This window comes from Macaca thibetana, chromosome 15 (genome assembly GCF_024542745.1).
Source record: "Macaca thibetana thibetana isolate TM-01 chromosome 15, ASM2454274v1, whole genome shotgun sequence".
Lineage (NCBI taxonomy): Eukaryota > Metazoa > Chordata > Mammalia > Primates > Cercopithecidae > Macaca > Macaca thibetana.
Window position 1 is genome coordinate 97,827,476 of NC_065592.1, and position 22,379 is coordinate 97,849,854.

The 22,379-nt window shown below is 38.6% G+C and overlaps 1 protein-coding gene across 5 annotated transcripts in view; it reads right to left on the reverse strand.

Moving 5' to 3' along the window:
• Positions 1–473: 473 nt before the first annotated feature.
• The window catches only part of AGTPBP1 (ATP/GTP binding carboxypeptidase 1), a 198,468-nt gene continuing 176,562 nt past the window's right edge, over positions 474–22,379 (reverse strand). Inside the window, exons 26-27 of one of the 5 annotated variants that reach the window (XR_007719870.1) lie at positions 2,053–8,154; positions 1,150–1,217 (exon numbers count right to left, since the gene is read on the reverse strand). Coding sequence is in view for 4 of the 5 variants with exons in the window: in XM_050761609.1 (XP_050617566.1) it covers positions 1,040–1,217 (178 nt within the window). In the remaining variant the exon portion in view is untranslated. Of the gene's footprint in view, positions 1,218–2,052; positions 8,155–21,227; positions 21,351–22,379 lie in introns of those variants that run through there. The other 4 variants (XM_050761610.1, XM_050761612.1, XM_050761609.1 and 1 more) reach the window with 4 other exon arrangements.

Sequence of the window (22,379 nt, forward strand, 5' to 3'; positions counted from 1 at the left end):
TTAGAGAAATGGGCTTTCAGATATATCTCTTATGATAGGTGTGGGTATACCTCTATCATAACAAAATTTAAGACCAGCATATTCAGCTTTTTTTTTTTCCTTTTAATGAGACAGTCTCACTCTGTCGCCCAGGCTGGAGTGCAGTGGCGCTATCTCCTGGGTTCAAGTGATTCTCCTGCCTCAGCCTCCTGAGTAGCTGGGATTACAGGCACGTGCCACCACTCCTGGCTAATTTTTGTATTTTTAGTAGAGAGGGTTTAACCATGTTGACCAGGCTCAAACTCTTGACCTCAAGTGACCCACTCACCTCAGCCTTCCAAAGTGCTGGGATTACAGGCATGAGCCACCATGCCCAGCCAACTTTCTTAAAAGCAACTTTTTATCACTGTGTCCAATTTTGGGTTTTTATCACATTCTCACAAAGTTCTATACATCAAATAATCTGAGCTGGTTAAAGAAGATGACAAAATGAATGCAACATTTAATACAGTTTTATTTGTTTAATTTGGTAAATGTAGAATGTAATGGTTTCAAGGCAAACCCTGGATTACTTCAGTCACAACCCAATAGTTAACATGATTCTGAAGAACAGTCTTATCTTCAATATCTACCCACTTCTAAACAAACACATCTATAGAAATCCATGTACATATATATTAGTTTTCAACAACTCAGGATTTTCAACAACTCTAAAATTTCAATTTTATATTCTGAACACACTTCAAAATTATCCATTTGATGCAGGATATAACCATAGGGAGATAAAAATTCATGCAATGATACTCAGGTTTTTTTTAAGGTAAATCCAATATTTGATCATTCAATGCTACATAAAGTGCACTGAATATCTAAAATAAAACAAGTGCCAATTTTATCATTAATTAATAACATATTTATTGTCTTGAAACCAAACTGGCCCAAGTTACTTTTTGTCTTTTTGAGTCAGCTCTGTATAAACTCATTTCTCTCAAGTTTCCTGTGAAATAAAAACCAAGATATTCCATTTCTTCTTTGCGGTTAACAGGAGATGGTAGCGGGCTCAAGGTAGGTATGTTCTTGATAATTCAGAGTCAGAAAGCACTTCTTCTTGAGCAGAAGGTTCATAATCTCCTACATTTTCAGCCAACTCAATATCTAACTCATCATTACTTTCTGCACTGTAATCAACTTCTTCAAGGAATCGAGGTTCATCTTCATCCAAAACGTAAGTGGTAGGGCTGCAGCCAAAACACACAGACCATACAAGACTTTGTTAGGTCTTAAGGTCCTAATGTAAGATTATTTCACCATACTGGACTAACTCTTTGATTCCAACATGATATAAGCTGCATTAACTTTAAAAATCTTATCCAAATGAACAAGTTGAGATTTATAATAGGTGAAAGTTCCTTGTATTGACAATAAGCAGTGAAATGTGAATTATTAATTATATTACAAGAGTATCGACATATATCCTAACATTAGATAGCTTAAAAAAACAGTGAACTCTCTCATCAGGTTATTTCTTTGAAAGACTTCACCAATTTGCAAGCTAAGATTTATTTTTAAATTCTACTTTAGTCACTGTAAATCAGGCAAAAATAATTTCAACAGTCCTTACAAGAAACTGTGAGCATTTAATTGGCTTCTCGAGCAATGCACTAAAACCACTCACTCTAAGTCTATAAAGTGATTAGCTGCCATAAAAACAGCCCATGTACCCACCCCCCGAGTTTCTGTAGGTCAAGAATAAAAATGAAAAACAAGTGAACACTCTATACCCAGATTAATACTTTCCCTAAGGACACAGAATAAGACATTTGCTTAAAAGCACTAAGTGCTTCTAAATATTTCATGAAGTAAGTCGTTTGGGACTGAGACAACTTTTCTACTAGGTTCTGTAACGTATTCTTTCCTAGAAAATTATCACATCATTCTGATATCTCCCTATTTGTGAGATACACCCCCCCACACACAATATCAAAGAAACACTACAGAAACATTTCAAAATCTCTAAAGTAGTGCCCAAAACTACCTTAATTTCATATAGATGTATGTTTATTTATTTCCCACCTGTTTCCAAAAAGGATTTCCTATAACTGATGCATTTAAAACCTATAAAATCAGACAATGAAAAGGGAACAATAATCTGTTAAAATAAGAGAGAAGCAGATGTCATTAGGCACCTAAAATGAGAGAATTCATGCAACTGAGTATGAAATTCAGTCCAGATATCTGGAAGTTAAGGTGGGATGGGAAAGTTAATAGATTACATGGTTCTAATTTTCGGAGAAGTTTGCAAGACTTTATCTGGCAAGAGTACCTTTTTTCCTATACTGGCTTTAATCTTGCTCATTAAAGAGAAAAATACATTGCAAAACCACCTTGATTTAATGTAGCAAACTTCCTCTTAAAAGTTCAGAGCTTGCAATATGATAGAGTAGTCCAAATAAATCAGGCTGAGTGGCTTGGAGGATTGTGTGAGACTCAACAACATACCTAACCCTCACAAGAACAATTTTAGTTTTTAATTTGCAACTAAAATATTTAGTATGAATCTGTTAGGTCTTTAGAGAAACAAGTTAGGTTAAAAGAAATGATTATTTGTGTTTTTTGTTTTTGTTTTGTTTTTTTTGAGATGGAGTCTTTCTCTGTTGCCCAGGCTGGAGTGCAGTGGTATGATCTCGACACACTGCAACATCTGCCTCTGGGTTCAAGCAATTCTCCCGCCTCAGCCTCCTGAGTAGCTGGGACTAAAGGCTCCCGCCACCACACCTGGCTAATATTTGTATTTTTAGTAGAGATGAGGTTTCACCATGTTGGTCAGGCTGGTCTCGAACTCCTGACCTCAAGTGATCTGCCTGCCTTGGCCTCCCAAAGTGCTGGGATTACAGGTGTGAGCCACCGCGCCTGACCTTATTTGGCCTTTTAAAATGACTTACCATGTTTCTTTTGAAATACAATAATTCATTCTTCCTCCTTGAGTTTGTATTTCAAATTCTCAGAGGAGTCCCAGGTGATTCTTAGAATAAATGGAAAACTAACTGAAGCAAAGAAGGGGAAAAGAGGGAAGGGAGAAAAGACAAAGCTTCTCTTGCCACATACTTATTTTCTTCCTGGAGACAGTCATAACAAGAAGAAATGATCATGGAAATGTGAGGAAGAGACACATACTAAAAAGTTATGCACTGTGCCAGCACAGGGGCTGGGGGCACCCAGAACTACAGAGGCTGCTTCCAGATAGACAAGAGTGGCCAGCGTCTCCCCACAGGTGGGAAGAACACAAAACCACGTGTTGGGTAGGTGGGCAGGGAAGCACGCACTGTTCAAGAGATCTATGGACAGCGGAATTCCAGCCTACCTTTCCCATCTGAAAACAGACTTGGCATAAGTGAAACTGGCTGCTGGGAGCCCAGCCACTGCACTGGAATCAGAGTAAGGATCTCGTTCTCCATGGGAAACTGAATATTAGAGAGTTAATCAATTCGAACAAAAGGAAAGCGTTTACAGAAAAAGCCTACTCTTATAAGCTGAAGTCAGTGAGGAAACAGAATGACAGAAGTATGATTTAGGAGCAAGAAGGATGTCCAGGATGGAGCTAAACAAGCTCCTTGACAGTATGGAATCTTACAGCAATGTTTGTATCAGATGTTGATGTGCACTTTTAAGACAAAGTAGCACAACCTGGAAGGCAAGCACCTGGAAAATTAAAAGAAGCATCTTCACAAGAAATGCTCAGGAAAATAATCTGATCCTGTCAGTTCTTGATCTTGGCTCATCCATCATGTTGACTATGAGAAGAACTCTATTCATTTATTGAAATCACCCATTCTCGTAAGGGTATGGAACTGGTCCATTCCTCTGATTCCACTCCTATAACCCACAATGGCCCTAACATTTGACTCTTGTTTCTCCAGGTGCTAATAAAATAATGTTCCTAGCCACAGCTTCATTAAGGTCTACATTAGAGCTGAAGTATACAGCACACGTCGAGTTATTGTGATGGGCCGACCAGTGCTAGCTCAGGCACATCAGTCAGGCTGAGTGTGCAAAGAGGAGGAAGTTCATGGTGGAAAGAGGTATGCACAAGTGTGTGTAAGAGTGAGTATGTGTGAGAGGGGGAGAGAGAGAGAGAGAGAGAGATATCGGGGGATCTCGAAGGAGCTAGGGAAATAAATACTGAGACAGGGGAAAGAGAAAAACAGAAGATTATAACCCCCAACGTTTCACTAAAACCATTAATTCAGACTGCTATTCCAATCACCATTTTCCAGTCCATTTTTACTAGGTCTTTCCACTGTGCTTCATGGTGGTGAAAATTCTGATACCCTTCTATTCTAGTTTGCTTAATTCCTTTCTGTCCCTTCTCAATGGTGATCACGTGCTCCTCATCCTCTATGTATTCCTCAAACCTAGGCACTGTATTTATAAAAATGCTTTCTTAACCAACAGCTCTTATAAGTATCCCGTCTTTGAACAAGTTCATCTATTTTAATCTGTATTCTGATTACTTCCAAATCCAAATTTCTAGCCCCAACTTCTCCACTGAATTTCTGTAGATGCATAGACTTGCCAGTTGCATGACTGTCTCACGTGCACCTCAAATGTAGCATCTGGAGAACTCACTGTTCTCCCCAAGCCCAATCCTCTTCCAGTATGCTTGGTATCAGTCACTCTGAGAGTCATGCAAACCAGTTTACTATAAGCAAGTCTTGCCACTCAATATCCTGACCACTCCATGCCTCACATTTCATATTGCAAGCCTTCACCAGCACTGTTTCCTCTGCATAAGGTATTGATAGGGTTTGGATGTGTGTCCCCTCCAAATCTCATGTTGAAATGTAATGCCCAGTGTCAGAGGTGGGGCCTGGTGGGAGGTGCTTGGGTCATGAGTGGCTTGGTGCCTCTCATGGTAATGAGTTCTCACTCTGTGTTCATGCAAGATCTGGTTATTTAAAAGAGTGTGGCACTTCCCCCTCTCACCATGTGACATGTCTGCCCCTGCTTTGCCTTCCACCATGAGTAAAAGCTCCCTGAGGCCTTCCCAAAAGCCAAGCATACTGTGGCACCATGCTTCCAGTACAGCCTGCAGAACCATGAGTCAATTAAACCTCTTTTCTTCATTAATTACCCAGTCTCAGTTTATAAGTACCCAGTTGCTACAAAGGAATATCTTTATAATGGACAAATCCAGGTATACTTCACATCTTTCTTCCCCTAAATACTCTTATTTTTTCAAAACACAGCTCAGTCTCATCTTCAGATGTTCATCCTTTAAGCTCATCTTGGGATATGTGTCCTTTTCCTGTATCCCCTTTGTACCTTGCACATTCTATCTGATCACTTTATGTATGCAATTGAAACCACTCATTTGTGTGCCTATCTTCTCAGTGTTAAATCACAAGCACCTGTAAGATCAAGAACTGTGACTTACCCATCTGAGTACCTCCTGTCAGCTTCCAGAAGGGCATGACACATTGCAGGCACCTCAATAAATGTCTGCTAAACTCTTTATGAAAAGCCTTGAGGTTGACAAGATCCTCAGTTTTAATCCCACAGATTTTATTTAGTGAACAAACTTCAAGGCACAAGACCAATCACAGCAATTCATCTTTGCTTTTATTAATAATTTCAATGTATGTTTTGAGCACTTTACAACATAGGAAATGCTTTCATAGACATTATTTCCTATGATTCTCACAAAACCTTCACTTAAGAAAAAGACTTCAAGGTCACTTGCCCTATGTTTATAAAATAATCGCTTAAATAAGCAGATACGAGTCCAAAAATTCTTACAATCATAAGAAAAAAAAAGTCTAACCAGTACTTAATTATTTCCCATCATGATTACTTTGTTTTAACGCCACCATTTCCTTGCGTCCCCCATTTTCTTCACATAAGTTTACTCCTTTTGGCTTGTTCTGCTTCATTCTCTGACAGCTGCCCTGTGTACACCTGCCTTAATATCCATCCTTCTACTCTGAATAGACTAAGCCAAAAGCAATTAAGAAATATTTCATCTTAAGGAAAACAGCATTTTAGTCCAAAACCAAATACTGTCATGCTGCTTCAAGAAAAACATCGTAACTTTCACCCAAAGAGCCTTCCTCACAGGATGAATGCATTGAAATTCTCCGCTGTATGGTGTCATTATGATGCAGAAAAGGTTTATAATTTCAACTGATTTCTAAAGAGAACAGAAAAAAATTTTACTTCATGCAGATTCAGAAATTTTTCTGGCTACCCTCACATTAAGCTATTAAGTGTAACACAAAACTAAACCTAAAAAATTCACCATCTCCCTCAAATATACGCCATCTCCTTCCACGAGAGCTGATTTGACATGCAAGACACCAGAATGTAGACCCTCAGCTCCATCACCTACAACAGGCACAGCGAAAGCAAAACACTGCCCATGGAGTTGGAAATTCTGGGTTGTGCCTCTACTGTATTTACCAGTTGTGTGACCCCAAGCAAGCCATTTCCCTTCTCCGAGCACAGGTTTCTCAGTGTAAAGCAGAGATAACAATATCAGTCCTACCCATCTTACAAAGTTGCTGTGTTCATAGTATGACAATAATAAAACCTATCTTGTTCAAGAAAACAATAAATCAACCTTTCTCAATTCCTAAAGAACCCAGACAATGGCCTGTCTCAAGCCAACAGGATGAAAAATACTCCATCTACCTTTGCACCTCAGAACTCTGCACTCTGAACTCTTGAGCATAACCCACCTGTTTTAAGATAGCATAATAAAATACCACGGGGGAAAATTTTTGAAAATGATGCACAAGCAGAAAACTGTGCCATTGCCTAAATTATGAGCATTTGTGACTTGCTGAGTGTGTCTGATTTTCTTGTATTGAAATGTCAGATTTAGTGTGAAAGAAAATCTTTCTATTTGCACAAATACCAGAGGATGTTTCATTTATAGAATTTATAAAATTTTATTCCTATCTTGTGAAAGATAAATACAGCATCTCCTAAAAATATCACAAAGTAAACAAAGTTATCCATAGAAAATGCAAGTAACAATTTCTGTCAGGCTTAAATAGCTACAGCATATAGACACACATGCATACACACAGAACTAGCGTACCAAATATCCAATAAGAGAGTATGTCTATTTGAAAAAAAAATTTGCTAATTCATTTGTACTCTTGTTGAAAAGAACAATACAGTCCCTGACTTGTAATAGTCCAACTTAATTTTTTTTGACTTTACAATGTTGCGAAATCATTCTGTTTTTTTACTTTCTGTATAATACTCAATAAATTACTTGAGATATCCAACAGTTTATTATAAAACAGGCTTTGCCTTAGATAATTTTGCCTGACTGCGGGCTACTGTTTAAGTGTTCTGAGTATGTTTAATGTAGCCTAGGCTAAGCTATGATGTTTGGTAGTTAGGTGTAGGAAATGGTCTTTTAACTTCCGGTATTTTCAACTTATGATGAGTTTATTGGGACATAATCCCACTGTAAGTCAAGGAGCAGCTGTATCACTAAACTGTCTTTGGGAAGCGGCAATTAACTATGTCGCTAAGCTCCAACTTATTTTGCCATTGATTTAAAACATTACTTACACATAATGAAAGTGTTAAATGATTAAATTATCCAAATTATACAACAGTATTTCAAAAATTGAAACCATTATATTCTAGTAATTTTGGTTATACACTTGGGGGACAGAAGATACAATAAAGGAACATGAATTTTAGAGTTAGACCTCAATCCAATTCCTAATTCTGACAGGAATTTCTAGATGGATGGCCTCAGGTAAATTTCCTTCTCTGAGCCTCAGCTGCACACATCCATAAAAGGATCACAAAACCATCTGTCTCTGATCATTCTCAGTAGAACATTAGAACCTCTGGGATAACCAACCTTTACAGAAATGGAGAATGAACATGCTCATCAGGGGTCCCAAGACCACCTTAGGGTTAGTGATTTGCTAGGACGACTCACAGGACTCAGCACACAGTCAAATTCAGTTATGACTTATTACAGTGAAAGGATACAAAGCAAAATCAGCAAAGAAAAAAAGGTGCGTGGGGCAAAGTCCAGTGGAACCCAGGCCAAGCAAGGGCAGCTGTTAGAGGCAGAGAAGTCATCAGAGCTTTCAGCAATTTCAAAGGATTGGAGGCAAAAACTGAAGTTCAGAGCTGCCAAGGTTCCTGAAAGAAGGGAGGTGCAGACATGTGACCTCAACACTTGATAGTTTTCCCTTAAAGACATTTGACAAATTTTTAAATTACATAGCAGAAGAGGCTAAAAACCAATGCATAAAGCAGCAAAACAACTAAAACAAAAAATAAAAAAGTGAGCAACAGAAATTTCTGGTAGTCCTGTGGTGCTGGGGAGAAGAGGAGCCTAGACCTTCAGTTGTGACCTCTGGAGGGCTACAGCTTTCAAGAGTGAACCAAGAGTTAAAAGAGGTTTCACACATTTTGCAACCCTACCTTAAGGCAACTCAGTGGCTCTCTGGACTGAGGCAATCTGCCCTACTCTAAAAGCCTACCAGAAGATAAAATGAATCTTCCATGAGGGAAGATATCCAGAGCCTCTGAAGTTTTTATACATAATACCTGGCATTTGACCTAATATTACCAGACATATTAAGAAACAGAAACAGGAAAAGTATTTCAACAGAAACAGACCCAAAGGTAGTTCAGTATGGGGTTTCTCAGGCAGGAACTTTAAATGATAACTGTAATTAATATGTCCAAACAGATGATGAAATGAAGAATTTCACCATCTATTATCTATTTAAAGCGAATCAAATGGAAAGCCTAGAAGTGAAAAATATTTAACTGAAATTAAGAACTCAATTTTTTTGGACAGAGCTGGAAAGAGAATTAGTGAAGAAGAGATAGGTAAGTAGAAAATGTCCAAACTGAAGGGAAGAAAGCAAAAAAGGATAGAAAACTTAAATCTCCACATAAATTAAACCTGCTGAGGAGAACTGAATGTGGCAGATGTAACATTTGAAGAACTAAGGGCTGGGAATTTTCCAAAAACAATGACAGACTCAAATCACACATTTAGGAGGGGCTACAAATCCCAAGTAGGATAAATATAAAGAAAACCAACTCTCAGCACTCATAGCAAAATTGCTAAAAACCAGAGACAGAAAAACCTAAAAGCATCCAGACAAGACTCATTACCTTCAAAGGAGTAAAAAATAAGACAGTAGGCCAGGCGCAGTGGCTCCCGACTGTAATCCCAGCACTTTGGGAGGCTGAGGCGGGCAGATCTTGAGGTCAGGAAATCGAGACCATCCTGTACAACATGGTGAAACCCCGTCTCTACTAAAAATACAGCAATTAGCTGGTTGTGCTGGCACGTGCCTGTAATCCCAGCTACTCGGGAGGCTGAGGCAGGAGAATCACTTGAACCTGGGAGGCAGAGATTGCAGTGAGCCGAGATCGTGCCACTGCACTCCAGCCTGGCGACAGAGCAAGGCTCCATCTCAAAAAAAGACAGTTGATTTCTCAGCATAAACAATGGAAGCTCAAATTCAATGCAGTGGTCTCTTTAAAGTGCCAGTGAGGGGGGCGAGGTGGCACTAGGGGGAAGACCCACTTAGAATTCTATACTGGAGATACAGTCTTCAAAAGTGAAGGTGAAATAATAACATTTTCAAATAAATAAAAATGGAAATAATTTGTTGTAAGCAGACATGCACTAAAAGAAAAATAATCTTAAACCAAAACACAGAAATAGAGGAAGAAATGAAGAATGGAAAAGTAAATATAAGTGAATATGACTAACTAAAACATTAATAATGTGTAATTAGATTTAAAATATATGGAGTTCAGTTTAACAAACCCTAGGGCATACTTTAGCGTGGAAAGTGGGAGAACAGAAAGGATCAGAAAAAAATAACTATTAGTCTTAGTACCCGGGTGAGGAAATAATCTGTACAACAAACCCCCGTGACATGGATTTACCTATGTAACAAGCCTGCATATGTACCGCTGAACCTAAAAGTTTAAAAAATACTAATAAAAAATAATAAAATAAAATATATAGAGTTCAATTAAAATATATGACAATAACACAAATGGTGAAAAGGTGAGTAGAATACATCCCAAGGTCCTAGCATTGTCTGTGAAGAGGCAAGAAGAGTACTTTTTATTATACGCTAATAAACCAAATATCCATGTTGTCATCTCTAGAGCACCAGTAAAAGAATAGTAAAAGAGAATGGAACAAGCTTATAGAGAGACAAAACTGGAATAACAATAAAATGTTTTGAATTAATCTCAAAGAAGGTGAGAAAAAAAACATAAAACAAGTGAAACCAATAGAAAACAAATATAGTAACTTACAAGCTTAATTGTATTAGTAATTCATTAAATGGAAATGGAGTAAATATTTCAATTAAAAGACAAAGATGACTAACTGGATTATAAAATACAATTACATGATACATACAAGATTCCTATCTTAAATATAAAGAGAAAACTGGGACTAAAAGGATGGAAAAGATATATTATGCAAAAACTAACCAACCAAAACTAGGACAGCTACACTAATGCAAACCAAAGCAGGCTTTTAAGCAAGAAGCATTACCAAAGAAGAGACGTTTCATGATAAAGGGATCAATCCACCAGAATGATGTAATGATTCAAAAGTTCTACACATCTTCTATAATAATACATAAAGCAAAAATTGACAGAACTAAAAGGAAAAGTGGACACATTCACAGTGATAGGGGAAACTTGAAAACATCTCTCTTAATACCTAATAGAACAAACAGACCCAAAAACCATTACAATGTGAAAAATCTGAACCACAGATTTAAAAACTTGATCTTATCAGGAATATATAGAATGCTACAATCAGCAACAATGAAAGAATATACATTATTTTCTAATATGAATAACACTATGTATTCTTCCTTATGCTGGTATATTCTTATTTTGAAGTCTTACTTATTGTGAGAGAAATAACTTCTTCCAAGAGGCTACCAAAAATATAAATATCCATAAATCTTTACAATCATCAAATTCCTTATACAGCTAAGTCTTACAGACTAACAATCACTAGTTTGATAGCTATTTACATCTGTTTAATTGTTCAGATAATAGATAAAATAAAAATGCCTTTTGCTAAGCACAAAAATACTATAGCTATTTGCTTTTATGAGTCCTACCAGTATTTCCAGCTTTGACCTGAAAGAGAAACACCTACCCCAGGAAAAACGTAATGCAGACTTAGTGTTGCATCAGATGGAATTTTTATTATACAACACAAATGGGTAAAATTAAAATGACTTTTGTTTGGTAATTACCAATAAATGCCCTGGGAATATATAACGTAATGAATATTCAACAATGAACATTATTGAAAAGAAAGTACTATAACTTTTGGTAAACACAGAGGATCTAACATAAGCATTTATTTCTGATCCCTTCTTAATTACTACTATGATGACAGTAAAAAATAAATAAATAACTTTTTTTTTTAAGGATAAATTCATAGGGAGAAAATAAATTTTCTATTTTCTATATTCTATTCCTGTCTCATTGTTAGAATGAGACAGGAATAATACAGGGTGGTCACAAAAGAATAGAAAATTCCAGGCAGCAGTTTCACATGACTAGCAAAAAGAAACTGCTGAAATGGCTGCAGAAACTAGGGACTGATAAGACCCTGAAAAACCAGGGTGTGGACCTGGCTAAGACCAACTGGACCCAACACAGCACTGGAATTGACCTAGGTTTTACCTAGGACCCCATCATATGCTCATTAACATACTAAGTCACACACCCACCAGTGTCATGACAGTTCCAGGTACACCCATATTTGGTGTAAAAGTGGGTGGCACAGCAGTTCTGAGAAATCTCCACCTTTTTCCAGTTATCTTCACAAATATTCCACCTTTTGATTAAAGAAACCGTAAAGATTAAAGATAAAAATCCCAGACCCCACTGTGGGACTGTCTCTTGAGTATGCCTACAGTCCCCTTTCTTGAATGTATACTTTTGTTTTGCAATACATCTCTGTATTTTCACTATTTTCTGACTCATCCTTCAATTCCTTGGCATGCTGGTGTCAACAGCCTGGACACAGACACTGGCTGGGGTCAAGGTCCCATCAGCATTTGGAGACCCCCTCCAGCATACCAGTATCAAAAGCAAACAAGAGATATCAACAAAATGTTGGAAGATGGAGGCAGGTGGAGGCAGATGGATGAAACTAATGGTCTTGAGTTCCAACTTCCTTCACTTTGCTAAGTACCTACAGTAGGGAGAGAAATCAAGGGGAAAAAATGCTGACTTACATTACAAAGCCCTAGAAAAGTTCAGCAATTGGAGACGGTGGTTATTTTTAACAAATGGGTTTTAGGGTGGAATTGAAAACAAGAACCACCTAAAAGATTTATAAAGAGGAGTTAGACCTTCAAATTCCCTTCATCAGCCCATCTCCTATTTCACTAAGATGGGAAGTTGGCTTTCAAAAGATGCTTCAGAGAGGCTACGCACATAGGGCCAAAAGGGAGAAGTAGCAGAAGTACAATCCAGAAAATGGGGGTGCAAGTGGGGAGCGCAAGTCAAAGTCTGCTCGAAAGTAAAACCTATCGAGCTCCCCAAATGCTGGCTTATGCCCCAAAGGCAATATTTCTCAAAAAAAAAAAAAAATCCCCTAGGGAGTCTTTGTAGATAGATGTTTTTCCTAACTCCCACCCCTTAATTAATTACATCAAGTATTAAAAAGATAAATTTAATGTCAGCTAACACCCAGCTAAACAAAGAATGGGTAAATCAGAAGGTGGGTTAGGAAAAACATCCAGAAGAAAGCACAAAGAGATAGAAATCTATTTTCTATAAATAGAAAGGACAGAAATTTATTCATAAGAGAATAAAAGACACAGAGGATATAGTGAAAAGATCTAATGTAAACATAAGTGGAGTCCCAGAAGGAGAGGTAATGAAGGCAGGAACAATGTTTGAAGAGAATATAGCTAAGAATTTCCCAAAACTGATAGAAGACATGAAGCTCCAAATTTAAGAAACTTCGGGAACCTCAAGCAAAAATAAAAAGAAAATCCTATCTATGTATAAAGCTCCTAAATATGAAAGACTAAGAGAAATTCATAAAAGCAACTTAGCCTTAAAAGACAGACCATTTTCAGCCAGGCATGGTGACTCACGCCCAACACTTTCAGAGGTGGGGGCGGGCAGATCACGAGGTCAGGAGTTCAAGACCAACCTGGCTAACATGGCGAAACCCAATCTCTACTAAAAATACAAAAACTAGCCGGTGTGGTGGTGCGCGCCTGCAGTCCCAGCTACTTGGGAGGCTGAGGCAGAAGAATTGCTTGAACCCAGGAGGCAGAGATTGCAGTGAGCCAAGATCGTGCCACTGTACTCCAGTCTGGCGACAGAGCAAGGCTCCATCTCAAAAAAAAAAAGACCATTTTCAAAAGGGCAACAATAAGACGAACAGCTAACTGGACATCCCAACAGTGGAGATGGAAGACAACAGAATCATATCTTTGATGTATTGAAAGAGAGTAAATGTCACCTAGATTCTCCAGCCAGTGAAAATATCCCTCACAAGTAAAGGTGAAGAGATAACAGTGTTCTTTGGGAAAAAGAAAAATGATCTCAGATAAAACCCAAAATGTAGGGAAAAAATGAAGAGAAAAAAGATCAGGGGGTGGAATGTGTAGTGAGAGCTAATGACTGCATTAAACAATAATATCTATAAAGTTAAAAATACTCACAGTACCTGAAAGTATCTAACAACAGCAACAGGTATGTTGAGGGGGGTTCAATGGACTTAACATGCTCTAAGAATCCTGTATTGTCTAAAAAAATATAAAAGTACATTTTTTTTCTTTGAGAAGGAGTTCTCGCTCTGCCACCCAAGCTGCAGTGTAGTGGTGCAATCTCAGCTCACTGCAACCTCAGCCTCCCGGGTTCAAGCAATTCTCTGCCTCAGCCTCCCACGTAGCTAGGTGGCACCTGCCACCACGCCCAGCTAATTTTCATATTTTTAGTAGAGACGGGGTTTCACCATCTTGGCCAGGCTGCTCTTGAACTCCTGACCTCCTGATCCACCCGCCTCGGCCTCCCAAAACTACAATTTTATGTTAAGAGATTGATAAAGTGAGACTGCATGAAGTAATGCCAAGTGTCCATTAAAATCAGTTAAGAAAATAAAACCGATATAAATCTAAAATCAACCAATCTAAAAGAAAGAAAAAAAATAGGACAGATGGAACAAATAGAAAGCAAATAATAATCTGGTAGATTTAAACCTAAATATGTCAATAATTAAAATAAATGTAAGTGAACGAAATGCTCCGATTGATAAAGAATAACTATATTCTGCTTACAAGACACATTTAAATTTAAAGACACAAAAGGCTAAAAACAAATAATAAAAAGATAGCTTACATACATAGTAACACTAGCAGGGTTAAGATTCTGTCAACTTTGTTAACTCACACACTCAGAAGTTTCAAGCTTTTCCAATTAAAATAATTTTACAGATTAGTAGTTTTAAGCTCTGTTTAATTTACACCTAATTTTTAAATCTCCATTGTTATTTAAAAGACTAAACTTATCTTTCACCAAATAAAGCAATGGTGTAGAAACTAAATGGAATGACTGGTGACTTATTTTTCATAATTATCACAGATTCACTTTGAATAAGTCTGTTACCTTTTTCTTAGTTTATTTAAACAAACTTAAATGTTACATGCCAAAAACCTGATGGTTCAGTGTTGTAAAGAATAATTACATAATATCTGAAATTGGGCAAATATTTACATCCCCCTTCCCACCCCAATTCATATGTTGAAACCCTAATTCCCAAGGTGATGGTGTTAGGAGGTGGGCCTTTGGGGGGTGATTAGGTCACGACAGCAGAGCCCTCTTGAATGGGATTAGTGCCCTTATGAAAGAGACCCCATAAAGATCCCTCACCCCTTCTGCCATATGAGGTTACAGTGAATGACCACTGTCCATCAAAGAAGCAGGCCCTCCCCAGACACTGAATCTGCTGATGCCCTGATCCTGAAATTCTCTGTCTCCAGAACTGTGAGAAATAGATTTCCGTTCTTCATAAGGTACCCAGTATATGGTATTTTGTCACAGGAGCTCAAACAAACCAAGGCAGAAATTGACACCAAGAATTGGGGGTGCTATTGTAACAAACATGTAAAAATGTGGAAGCAGTTTTGGAAGTGGGTAGTGAGTAAAAGCTGTAAGAGTATGGAGGTGCATGCTACAAAAGGGATACATGGCTGTGAATGCCCATAAAGAGTGATTCTGATGAGGCTCAGAAAGAAAACAGGAAAGCTACAGAGAAAGCTTCAGACTTCTTAAAGAATACTTAATAATCCTGATAGAATGTTGGTAGAAATGTGACAGTAAAGGCCATTCTGGTGAGGTCTCAGATGAAAATGAGGATATTTGGCCAAGGAAATTTCTAAGCAAACTGTTGAAGGTATGGCTTGGCTTCTCTTGATTGCTTATAGTAAAATGCAAGACTAGAGAAATTAAAGATGGAATTGTTCAGGAGAGAGGAAGCAGAACTTAAAAATTTGGAAAACTCTCACCCTGTCTATATTGTAACAAACGAGAAAGAGAGTTTGGGAGAGAATACCAAGAGTGTAGCCAAAGGACCAACTGATAAGGCATAAAGTCAGTCAAATAAACAGTGCCAGGAGCTACTGTCCAAGACAAGAAAAGAATGACCACCCTCCCCAACAGGCAATTCAGAGATCATTAGAGTGGTTTCAAAAGAGGAGCTGCCTGTGCCTGTAGGCTCACAGACTCCACTCCCTGCAGTCTGGCACCCTGCTCCTCAGCAGCACAAGGTGAGGCTCTGGAAGGTCCAGGTGTGGTACACACGCAGTGGTCACCACTGCAGAGGGCACAGGCATTTGGCAGCATTCATGTGTGCTGTCTCTGCTGAGCCCCAGAATTCACCAGCCTGGGGAGCATGGCTACCTCCACCTAGATAGCGAAGGATGGAGCCATAGGCACACAACCCAGGCAAGGAACCACAAGGGCAAGGCCACTGCAAAGAGCTGCTACCAGGGCAAGGCCCAGCAAAGCCGTGGGGACAGGACTGCCTGGAGGCTTAGGGATCCAACCACTGGCCAGCAAAACTATAGGGATGGAGCCCCCACTCGAGCGTGTCCAGAAGGTGGAACGGCAGCCCCAGTGGGCCTGAAGAGCAGAGAATGCAGCTAAAGATCATTTTCAAACCTTCAGGTTTTGGACATGCTCAAGAATTGTCACTCCTTTTTCTTTTTGGAATAAAAACGTCTGTCCTGTTCTTGTCCTCCCATTGTATTTTAGAAGCACCTAACTTGGTTGATTCCACAGGCTCACAGCTAAAGGAAAATTTGCCTCAGGACAAATTATATCTTGAATCTCACCCATATCTGATTTAGATGACACAGTTATATGCTCCAATGATGTTTCAGTCAACGATGTCATGCATACATGACAGTGGTCCCAATTATAATACCATATTTTTACTGTGCTTTTTCTATATTCAAATATGTTCAAATTCAGAAATACTTCCAATTGTGTTACAATTATATATAGTATTCCATACGGTCCCATGCTGTACAGGCTTGTAGCCTAGGAGCAATAGGCTAGACCATATAGTCGAGGTGTGTGATGGGCTATACCATCTAGGTTACTGCAAATACACTATATGATAGTCATACGATGGTGAAATCACCTAACAACACATTTCTCAGAATGTATTCCTATTGTTAAATGATTCATGACTGTACTCACATGAGTCTTTGGACTTTAAACTTTTGAGTTAATGTTGGAATAAGCGAACGCTTTGGGGCTATTGAGATGGAAATGACGTATTTTGCTTGTGAGAAGGACATGAATTTTGGGATAAAAACAGAGATGAAAGGTAATGAACTGAATGTTTATGTCACGTGAGGTTACAGTGAGAAGAAGGCCACCTATGAGGAAGCAGGCCCTCACCAAACACCAAATCTGCTGTTGCCTTGCTCTTGGACTTCACCACCTCCAGAACTGTGAGACATGAATTTCTGTCATTTATAAGCCATCCAGCCTATTGTACTTCATTATAGCAGTCTGAGCGGACTAGGATAACATCTGTCAATGAGTTACTACTTATGTTGAAAAAGACATTTAATGTAAACATTTATTCTTATTGCTGCAATGATCAAGCGTATTTGATATACATTGCCTATAAATGAAAATAAATTAATTTATAACAGATACAGTATCTCGGGAAATAGTTAAAACCAAGAAGGATAAAACTGAATTGAGGGCTAATTTGTGGAATAACACGATCCACACTGCATACAGGTTGAATAAAGCAAAATTCTGGCAGGGAAAGATGGATTTGAAAGATTATAAAAGGGTGAACTCAACTAAAAAAAAAGTTGGGGGAACTTGTATTCATTAACTTGATACCTCAGTTTCACATTAGGACCACGAAATAGATTAAAAATTATAAGGACAAAGAAGGGATCCAGAAGAGCACAGACAATAAAGAGAAAAGGACAGGAGGGTGATCTTAGTAAAAGTTAAGTGGTCTCCCAGTTCCATCTCTAATACTGTCATTTACCCTTTTCACTTACACTTGGAAATGTGGCTTCCCCTACTCTGATTCCATATTCCTCATTACGACCCTCCAATGCTACCTAATACTACCTCCTCAAGCAATCATTGCCCCTTATCCTCACTATTCTTTTTTTTGTTTTGTTTTGCTTTTTGTTTTTTTTTTTTGTTTTAAATTGCTTTACTCTTTACCAAACATAATTATTTCATGAAGATTGTGTCTTTTTTTTTTAATTTATTTTTTATTATTATTATTATACTTTAAGTTCTAGGGTACATGTGCATAACGTGCAGGTTGTTACATATGTATACCTGTGCCATGTTACTGTGCTGCACCCATCAACTCGTCAGCACCCATCAACTCGTCATTTACATCAGGTATAACTCCCAATGCAATCCCTCCCCCCTCCCCCCTCCCCATGATAGGCCCCGGTGTGTGATGTCCCCCTTCCCGAGTCCAAGTGATTTCATCGTTCAGTTCCCACCTATGAGTGAGAACATGCGGTGTTTGGTTTTCTGTTCTTGTGATAGTTTGCTAAGAATGATGGTTTCCAGCTGCATCCATGTCCCTACAAAGGACACAAACTCATCCCTTTTTTATGGCTGCATAGTATTCCATGGTGTATATGTGCCACATTTTCTTAATCCAGTCTGTCTAGGAATCCAACTTACAAGGGATGTAAAGGACATCTTCAAGGAGAACTACAAACCACTGCTCAGTGAAATAAAAGAGGACACAAACAAATGGAAGAACATACCATGCTCATGGATAGGAAGAATCAATATCGTGAAAGTGGCCATACTGCCCAAGGTTATTTATAGATTCAATGCCATCCCCATCAAGCTACCAATGACTTTCTTCACAGAATTGGAAAAAACTGCTTTAAAGTTCATATGGAACCAAAAAAGAGCCTGCATCTCCAAGATAATCCTAAGTCAAAAGAACAAAGCTGGAGGCATCACGCTACCTGACTTCAAACTATACTGCAAGGCTACAATAACCAAAACAGCATAGTACTGGTACCAAAACAGAGATATAGACCAATGGAACAGAACAGAGTCCTCAGAAATAATACCACACATCTACAGCCATCTGATCTTTGACAAACATGACAAAAACAAGAAATGGGGAAAGGATTCCCTATTTAATAAATGGTGCTGGGAAAATTGGCTAGCCATAAGTAGAAAGCTGAAACTGGATCCTTTCCTTACTCCTTATACGAAAATTAATTCAAGATGGATTAGAGACTTAAATGTTAGACCTAATACCATAAAAACCCTAGAAGAAAATCTAGGTAGTACCATTCAGGACATAGGCATGGGCAAGGACTTCATGTCTAAAACACCAAAAGCAATGGCAGCAAAAGCCAAAATTGACAAATGGGATCTAATTAAACTAAAGAGCTTCTGCACAGCAAAAGAAACTACCATCAGAGTGAACAGGAAACCTACAGAATGGGAGAAAATTTTTGCAATCTACTCATCTGACAAAGGGCTAATATCCAGAACCTACAAAGAACTCAAACAAATTTACAAGAAAAAAATCAAACAACCCCATCAAAAAGTGGGCAAAGGATATGAACAGACATTTCTCAAAAGAAGACATTCATACAGCCAACAGACACATGAAAAAATGCTCATCATCACTGGCCATCAGAGAAATACAAATCAAAACCACAATGAGATACCGTCTCACACCAGTTAGAATGGCAATCATTAAAAAGTCGGGAAACAACAGGTGCTGGAGAGGGTGTGGAGAAATAGGAACACTTTTACACTGTTGGTGGGATTGTAAACTAGTTCAACCATTATGGAAAACAGTATGGCGATTCCTCAAGGATCTAGAACTAGATGTACCATATGACCCAGCCATCCCACTACTGGGTATATACCCAAAGGATTATAAATCATGCTGCTATAAAGACACATGCACACGTATGTTTATTGCGGCACTATTCACAATAGCAAAGACTTGGAATCAACCCAAATGTCCATCAGTATCCTCACTATTCTTATTGAAGCACTCATCCTCCTCTCAAATATAAATAATTCCAAACACTTTCCTTAAGAATTTTCTTGCCTCCACCTTGCCAGTTTCAAAAAAATGCATACACTTCTTTCAGGTAAAATGGCATACTTTGTCAGTGGCTTTAAAACTCCCAAATGACTAAAGGATAAAGTCTAATGTGCTTACATGATTAATTAGGGCATATAAGACAGTGCTATTCCCAGAAATCTAATTCCATTGAATTTTTAAATCTTACATAGCTACCTACCTCTTATTCGAATAACTCAATATGTGACTGGCACACATTGCAAGGTACCAGGAATGGCACATTATGCAGTACTAAAGAGCGCAGATACAGTCTCTGGGGTTAACTAAGAGTTAGCCAGGCAAAGTGTGAGCAAAAGGCTTCTCTTAAAAGTTGGTATTAAAGCCAGGCACAGTGGCTCATGCTTGTAATCCCAGCACTCTGGGAGGCCGAGGTGGGAAGACTGCTTGAGCCCAGGAATTCAAAACCAGCAGCCTGGGCAACATAGGGAGGGGCTCCCTCTCCACAAAAAAAAAAAAAAAAAAAAAAAAAAAAAAAAAATTAGCATGTGTCTATAGTCCCAGCTACTCAGGAGGCTGAGATGGGAGGACTGCTTGAGCCCAGGAGGTTGAGGCTGCAGTGAACTATGATCATGCCACTGCATTCCAGCATGGGCAACAGAGCAAGACCTTGTCTCAAAAAAAAAAGAAAAAAAAAAACTGGTATAGAAAAGTACATGCTTTCAGGTTCCTGTTATCCCCGTCCCAAAGACAGAGCAATGATTAGGTAAAATACAAAACAGGATGACAAAAATGACACATATGCATATAGAAATAAGATATACATCTCCTTGGACTGGAAAAAGAACAGAATCACGAAGTCAGGTCATGGGTGTGCCACCAGGTCCAAAAGCAGGCAGCAGTAGCTCCTTCAAGGCAACAGAGAGGCTGAGAAAGTGCCCTACAGGCAGGGAGCTAAATTCAGACTTGTGAATGCAGCAGCTGGAGTTAGGCTTCCCACTTTAGAAAGGAGGCTGAGAAAATAAGGCTGAGACTTCTGCCTAAAGCTAAAGCCTTTATAGCATTGCAATTATAAAGTCAGAAAGACAGACAGAGGGAATCACAGCCAGAACTTTCATGAACTCAGTGACTTGTCCTGGAAAATCCCCAATCACTAAAGGATGGGAAGTCTGAAATGTCAGTATCATGCTACCATAAACTTGTGCCAGAGCCCTGAGAGGGCCAGGTAGAAGGAATCACAAAATCATTAAAAGGTTACGGGGAGAGGCTTGAAAGGCCTGGGAGTGGGGGACTCTTACTCAAAGTGAGCCTGCAAACTATAGGATCATGAGAAATAATGGATGAATTTACCAACACAATAAAAATAAACAGCACAATCTACAAATGACTTTGAAAGTGCTTAGGGTCCTCAAAGAAGGAAAGAATAACGGTCATAAGATAAACAAGAAAATGCAAGGGCTGGGGTGCTGGCTCAGGCCTGTAATCCCAGCACTCTGGGAGGCTGAGGCAGGTGAATCATTTGAAGTCAGGAGTTCAAGACCAGCCTGGCCTACACAGTGAAGCCCCGTCTCTACTAAAAATACAAAAGTTAGTCAGGCGGTGGCACCTGCCTGTAATTCCAGCTACTCAGGAGGCTGAAGCAGAAGAATCGTTTGAGCCTGGGAGGTGGAGGTTGCAGTGAGTCGAGATTGTGCCACTGTATTCCAGTCTGGGTGACAGGATGAGACCCTGTCTCAAAAAAAAAGAAGAAAGAAAATGTGAAATAAATGCAGAAACAAAACAGAGCAAATTAGATGTGAAATACATAGTCATTAAAATAAAAATCTCCCAGGAGATAAATTCTGGAACTAGTTGGTGAATTATAAAATGCTACTGAAGAATTTACCTAGACTGTAGCAGGAAAAGGAAACATGAAAAAGTGGTTAAGAGATATGCATGGAGAACAGACTGAGAAATTCCAGTACAGGAATTCTAAAAGAACAGAATAAAGGGAATGATAAAGAAGCAATTTTCAAAGAGAAAGTGGTTGAGAACTTCAAAACTGAAATCAAGAGTCCTCAAATTAAAAGTACTTATTAAGTGTCAAGCAAGATATATTAAAAATAAGTCTACTCCTAAACACAATGTACTGACACTGAACCAGACTGAGGATAATAATACAATCTTAAAGAAGTGGAGAGACAGACATTTTGGTAGAGAAAACCAAAAATGCAAAGACCCTAGAGTGACAAAGAGATTGATCTGTTCTAAAATAAGGCTACTCAAGGTGTGGTCCACTGACCAGTATGGTCTACAAACTCTTTGTTACTGGCCCATGGTGACAAAAGTACAGAAACTGAAATGAAGTGTTCAGAAACCCTTATAACAATTTGACACAGAAATTATAGGTATGGTGAATCTAATAATAAGAAATTAGAGCTCATATTTGTATTCTTTGGGGTCCTCTCTTCCATTTTCATAGTATTTCATTCTCATCGCATTTTTACTCAAGTATCAGTACAGAAAAAGTTGTAAAACAGAAACTGGTCCTTTGCCATAGCTGGTTTAGAAGCACTGTTCTGAAAATTCAAGGGTGGTCAGTGCAGTTAGAATGATAAGGATACAAAGTGAGAGTAGGACAAGCTGAAAGAGAAGAGGAAGGTATAGGTGGCTTATGCTGGACCTCAGAGACTCTGACAATGGATATATTCCATTACACACCTGGGACACTGATAATGGTTTCTAAGCATGAGAGTGACCAGTGCGTGCAAAGAAGGTGGAG